At 39.3% G+C, this 7,036-nt stretch overlaps 1 protein-coding gene across 1 annotated transcript; it reads right to left on the minus strand.

The window, feature by feature from the left end:
- Window positions 1-1,243: 1,243 nt before the first annotated feature.
- LOC133912623 (phenylacetaldehyde reductase-like) lies at window positions 1,244-6,800 on the minus strand. Its single transcript, XM_062355470.1, has 6 exons — window positions 6,496-6,800; window positions 4,942-5,111; window positions 4,112-4,300; window positions 3,149-3,311; window positions 2,098-2,287; window positions 1,244-1,606 (listed from the first exon to the last, which is right to left on the minus strand). The coding sequence occupies exons 1-6, from the start codon at window positions 6,752-6,754 to the stop codon at window positions 1,447-1,449; spliced, it is 1,131 nt and encodes a 376-aa protein (XP_062211454.1). The 5' UTR covers window positions 6,755-6,800; the 3' UTR covers window positions 1,244-1,446.
- Window positions 6,801-7,036: the final 236 nt, after the last annotated feature.

The raw sequence follows: 7,036 nt of genomic DNA on the forward strand, positions 1-7,036 counted from the left end.
GAGGTATACACACAATGAGGGTTCTCTCTCTCTCTCTCTCTCTCTCTCTCTCTCTCTCTCCGCTGCGCCAACGTGCACCGACGAACGGAAGAGCATATCTCCAAAACCTCTCGCTCTTGGGATCCTACACCGAGAGAGAACGAATAAGGTTTTTGAGAAGCGCTCATCATGACTGCTCATATTCTGCTTCCTCTACATCATCACGGTCTCTGCTTCCTCTACATCCTCTTTGCCATCGTCTGCTGTATCACCATCACAAGGGCCTCTGCATCTCACACTGTCATCAGGTACGTTCATTGAGATCCGTCATGTTTAGCATGCATGTTTTCCTGCTGTTTTTGTCCTATAATATATTAGACATATATATATATATATGATAGACTCTTGCAATATGATGATGATAGTCGATTTGTTTCTATTCACATTATTTTTAGAAATTAAATTAAATCTAAAAGTACATATTTATCCAGCACAATTTTATGTTCGTTGTTTACAATTTGTACATATCAACCTTTCTTAGTTTCTCGTATGTGTGTGGGCCGGATCTAGTGTGCGCAGATCAAATTTGTTTTTTTTTTCGGTACATGTGATGTTCATATCCGCATAGAGGAATGAAATTAGTTGGAGTTTCATGTGTACAACATATTTGAAGAATTTTGTTTGCAGTATTTGTAATTTTGTGAGTGAAGATAGAGATTGTCAATAAACATAATAATTCTGTGATTTTTCTTTGATATCTTGTGTTCTTCCATTGTACAAAGATGAGACCTGTTAAAAAAATAATGTCATGTACGTGATTTTTCTAGTGTAGTGAGTATTTTTTTAGTACACATGAAAAACATTATGTGATTTTCTAGGGCACTGAAAACTAAAAAATACATTGGGAAAATATGAACTTCATGGAAAAGAATAAGAACTACTAGTATACATTATTAGAATTCAAATTTCAATTCCCGTCACCGCATCGCCATGTGCTGCTTGTCAGGAGCAGGAGGGGGTCCATCCACTGCTGCAGACAAGAAAAAAGAATCGCAAATACAAGGGAAATACAGGAGCCAGGCAGCTAGCCATTGGGCACACGAATCTCAAGGCCGAGTGAAGGGCTAGGGACAGCGGTGAAGACACCTCAGGGGTCTAGAAACCATTTTTCGGTCACAAAGTTCTAACTAAAAGTTATCAACCCGTCTATTAGGTTTCTCAGGGACGATATTGCACTGTCAATTTAATTTCTATACAGAGCACCTTGACAAGTAATAGATTTTAGAGAAATGATTATATATCATACAAAAATATCCTGCTACCCTGGTTGGTATCACATATGCCTCAGGTCCATGAAAATATAACATATCCGCGAGCTACAGTATTGCTCCGCTTATTTCATGTGTGAGGTGCAAAGTTTGGTGCGTGCACTAATTATGCAATATCAAGAATTGTTTGCCTTCTGTTTCACAGATTGCTGGAGTCAAAACTAACAAATCCCTTCTCTTTCAGGCTTTCGACAGTCTCTTTGACGCTTGTCTCCAGTGGAATCAACTCGATGCCTAAGCTTCTTATCTTCTCCTTCGATACCTGGTATGTTGGGACAAGTGGCTTGTCATCCGCACACCTGCCAAGAGGAATCCACTCTTAGTTTCTTACTCGTTATTCATTCTAAGATCTGAACGCTGATTGAGGAACATCAAAACCCTGACACTGATGACAGTAATTTTATGAGTAAATTTCACAAAACTACAGATAAGTTGACAAAACTATCACAAAACTACAGATTTAAAAAATTATAACGAAAACTACAAATTCAGTGCATCATTGTATCGCAAAACTACAAATTTAAAGAATTGTAATGCAAAACTACAGATTTTGCGTGTAGTGTATCACAAAACTTAGGTTGTGATACAACTTCTTAAAACTGTAGTTTTGCGTTTTGTGAAATTTATTCTAATTTTATTGTGTTCTGGCGTGATAGAGAAAACATTTAACATAAAAAAAACACAGCAACAGCGATTTGTTCCAAACAAATAATATTTGTAAAATGTGTTGCATTTGCTAATTGTGAATCCACGACGCATCACATGGTTAATGTTTCAAAGAAGAACATACTTGTCCGGAAGAGGGATGGTGGGATATATCTCACGAATGATGTTGACAAGTTCTGAGTAGTGAACAACTCTTTCAACCATGCAATATCTTCCATTTGCTGATGGAACTTCATATGCAAGGATATGTGCCAGGGCGACATCTTTAACATTTACCCATCCAAAGCTGAAATTAGGATATGTAGATGATGACCCTGAACAAAAATGACAAGGATTTGCATTACATCTCTTCAAATTCTTGATAAGAGCAAAAACAAAAATACTATTCTGTTGCTTGTAAAATCATACTATTTTTTCCACAGTCATAAGCATCTACTTGTTTCATGTTTTTCATAAATCACCCAAACATCCTCACTGCTAGATGCAGATATGTTTATAACACTGATGTGGAAATAAAGAAGTATACAAGTGTATTGAGAAATGGGAACCAAAACATTGTCCGAACAATAGGGAACATAGTCCATAAGAAAACTGAAGTTGTCGTAAGCAAGTCTGAAGGCTGCTATGGTGCTACAAACAACAGCTGTTGAGCCAAGGGGCAACACATTCCACGCAAAAATAATGTAGTCATCATGTCCACACAATCTCATAGCCTAGGAGGATTATCTGATCGACTAAGTATGTATTTGACCTGTGGCTTTAGGACACATGACTATTAAGAGAATGGTTAAAAACTCTAAGAGTAGCATTTTCCCAGTATCCCCTAGCGCTTGAAGCATCTTCCAAACAAAAAGTGTAAAAGCTAACATAAGGTCAGTCACATATTATATAATTTTAAATTCTGTGAGCTTCTTAGAATTCACAATTTGTACTGGGCACAAGTGTCCTACTATCCTTAGAGGTATTTTTTCGAACAAACGACGACGACAATGACAACAACAAAGCCTTTATCCTAAGCAAGTTGGGGTAGGCTAGAGATGGAACACATAAGATCCAACTAAAAAGCTACGAACAATTGATATCTGAAAACGACCAATCGAAAAAAAGTTGTGGGTGCAAGAATTTCTACTGTACATACAGCTCAGTTAAGGAAACTAGTTGGTCAGGTCACATACCATTGATTAGCTTCAGGATTGCTTCAGCACTAGTATTTAGTGTAGGCTGCAGTAGGGGACCGATTACCATTGCTGGGTTTATTGTAACTATTTCAAATTCATTATCCCTTGAGAACTTCCAAGCAGCCTCCTCTGCAAGAGTCTTGGATAGAACATACCATTGCTGCAGAAGAATGGACAATTAAACAAGAGAAAAACAATAATACAAACAGCACAGATACTCCAAGTCCAAGTACCAATATTCAAAATGGAAACTTAAAAGAAAGTGGAAGTAAACTTTGCCGTAATCTTCATTTGCCAAATCACATTACAAATGTCGGAAGAACTCTCTCATCAGGCAGCAATATTAACTATGACTGAAGTCAGTATATGGATTGTAATATTTATCCACATCAAGTTATAAAGATGTACTGCTAATGACGAGCAGCATCAGCTATGTGGGATCAGTAGTGAGGCGGGTATCGCTTCTACATTCACCAGAAACTATGTTGTCTTCGCACAACTTCATACTAACCAATGGACCAATGCAGAGGTTATTCTGTTATTGTTTAATAGCAAAGGACAGTAAATGCTATCGCATGATATAACTAAAGTGTTGAACTGTAACCAAACCTGATTGAAATACACATAGAGCAAGATCAATACAATGACTTTCCTCTACCTAGAATTCTACTCGTGCATTATGCATTGTGTAGGTCTCAACCCAAAGGCTGGGCTGAAACTAAAAAAGTAACAAGCATCCTCACAGGTAAACATATTCTATGAAAAAAAAATCTGCAGTAAACAAATCAAGGACATTGGAACACAGGTAGAGTGGCAGACATTGAGACATACAGAGGAACCACAATAAGAAGTATTCTGTTAGTTGCCACTCCAACATGTATGCCAAACAACCAAAGTAATGCATCAATTAGCAAGCAATGAGAAGCAATCATTATTCATGGCAAATTGAAGGTATATTACCTGATTCTTTTCACAAACTTCTGGAACAGATAACCATGTCTCATCAACTACGACATCAGGAGTTCTTGGTTTCCCGTTGTAGGCAACAGCAGCCATGGATGATGTAACAACCACTCTTTTAATAGAAGCTTTCTTGCACGAACCAAGAACATTAAGTGTTCCCTTGACTGCTGGGTCAAGTAACTCAGCCTGAAGGACAAACATATAAAACAAACCAACATAGAACTCCTTAGATAATTAAAAAACTTGCAACTTCTACAAAAGTTAAAGGTCGGCATGTAGGTCCAACTACAAGACAGTTGAGCACCTCTATGTCAAATATTTAGTCTGCCCAAAAAGTTGTAAATCCTGTTCAGAAATTCAATACTACTTAGTTTGAGTTTTTGGATTTACTTATACATTTTTTTGGAATTTTACTTATTGTGAAAGAAAAAATAGAAGTGGGGCTTACATGCAAAAGGAATAAATAAGTAGGACTGGACATGGTGGTTGATGGACAAATCTCAAACGGGACTTTGGGATTAGAAAGTGAAATCCCTAGCCAAATCAGTGATTAAGAAAGCAATACTAAGAACAAACATTGAAATATAATGCTGTAACATTTTGACCAAGGGAATGGCTGATTGCAAAAACCTGAAGGACATGTTAATCCCTAGGCGCAAAAGAACATTACATATATTAGAGAAGTGAAGTGCAGAAGCTCAATATAAATGAACACTCCTATACTCTCAAGACACCATGCATCTTCAAAGAAATATGTAGTAAGCATGAGAGATAAACCTAGCAATATACAGCACCTGTTGTTTGCATCAAGTGGTCATAATACAAACCTTAGGATCCTTGACATTGTGATAAAAAGGAGAAGCCGTATGGAAGACACATTCACAGCCATCAATCGCGGCATCAAAAGAGCCTTCTTCTAGCAAGCTTGCTTTAAACAAGTGCAGCCTGTCCTTTGCTCCATCCAATGCACGGAGGTGTAATGTTTTCTTTGGGTCAGCTGAAAAGTTAAGATAAGAACGTTGATGTATGCCAACCTAATATTGTCAAAGAGATATGGCCTCTTTGGAATGCAAGAATAAGAAAAAGCATAGGTAGGAAAAACACAGGAATTTGTTGACAAACCAGAGAAATGAAATGGCTGCTTGGATGGAATGCAGGAAAACAAGGGAAGTTGACAAGAGTGAATGACACAATGGAGTTTTTCCGTCAGGTTGGACACTTCGACCTCATGTTACAACTTCTCCAAAATTACTATGGAACAAGATGTTCTGTAAGAATTTTAGAGGGCTGTTCCTTTGTTCAAAAAGGTTCCATAGAATTCAATTCCTTTCATATTCCTCCATTGGTCCAAAGCGGACCCTTAACCTCTCCTTTTGGATCTATGAGATGCTAGGGGTGCAACAGTGCTACCATTTTTTAACACTTCCAGATGCAATTTGTGTTTTTTTTTTTTTTTGCAGGATCAGAAAAAGTGAACCTGCTTTGTGGTTTCTATTTCAGTACTACCTCCGTTTCAAAACACTTGGCACTATTGACTTTACTGTTTAAACTTTGACTAGCAATAAATTTTAATATACTTTATCAAGTAGAATGAAAACCAGTGTTTTAAATCTCCGGCTAAGCCCTTTAGCGGCGGTACTCTAAATCAGCTAATAGCACAGCTAAATCGGGCTATCTCCGGCTATAGCAGGCTATCTCCGGCTAAAAGGCTTAGCGGCGGGACTCTAAAACTGCTATATCGGGCTATATAGCCGGAGATTTAAAACACTGATGAAAACAGCATTGTTAGATTCTCCCTCCAATGAACTTTATAAATATTACATGCTTAGGGCTATTTGCATGTGTATTTGATTAAAATTTACGATAAATTTTGAATAGTAAAGTCAATAGTGCCAATTATTTTGAAACGGAGGGAGTCAAAAAATGGAGCTGGGGCTATGCTCTCTTGTTCTTAAAAGAAAATAAATTAGCATTGCCAATCATCAGTAGCTTGTGTAGGTTAAAGAATATTTAAAGAAAGTGAACTCCTAAAAGCTGAAGCTAACCAAAATTATATGCTTGTAGACCACTGATGGGAGCAATAAGAAACTGACCAAGCAAGCTGAACAGTAGCGGCACTAATCGGTGCACAGTTCTAATTCAGATTTCGGAATGCTTCATGCTTGGCACAAAGGGGGGCAGAGAAAGGATTATCCCAATCTACCACCCCAAGATGAGCCAGGACCGAACATCCACCCAGCTAATCAGTTGGCAGTGCTCTACCTAATCCATCCAACCAAACGTCACAGCAATCCCCCACACATTCCACCAACTACGGTAAGGAATCCCGAGAATCGGGCAACGGGGAGATGAAGAAACGGGGGGCGGAAAGGGAGGCGCACCGGTGTCCCGCACGGTGGCGTGGACGGTGTAGCCGCGGGCGAGGAGCAGCTTGACGATCCAGGAGGCGATGTAGCCTGACGCGCCGGTGACGCACACCACCTTCCCCATCCCCGGCGCCGCCTCCACAGAGCTCATCTCCTTCGCCTTGTGTGTTGTGTCTGCCACCGCTTCTGACCGCAGGCTTCTGGCTTCTGAGAGCGGGGGTTGCCGGGTTGGGGAGGTTTTAATGAGGGGGAAAGGATCGGAGGAGAGAAGCATGTGTTGCTCGTAACAGACGCTGGGAATCAATTGGAGGGATGCGTCAGCGCAAGCGTCACGGATGCCAAGGCATGAGTCACACGGCTCACGACGTCCATAGATTTCGCTCCGCAAGCGCCGCGCTGCTGGCTTGGATTTGTGGTCACCAATCTGCTTTTATTAAAGAGTAGGAATAATCTGCTTTTATTAAGAGTATGAACATTATGAATGAAAACGATGGGAGTAGGCTAGGCATGATTTTGGAGTTGGGTATGCACTTCAAATTTTTATAAGATCACAAAT

This window comes from Phragmites australis, chromosome 1, assembly GCF_958298935.1.
Source record: "Phragmites australis chromosome 1, lpPhrAust1.1, whole genome shotgun sequence".
Lineage (NCBI taxonomy): Eukaryota > Viridiplantae > Streptophyta > Magnoliopsida > Poales > Poaceae > Phragmites > Phragmites australis.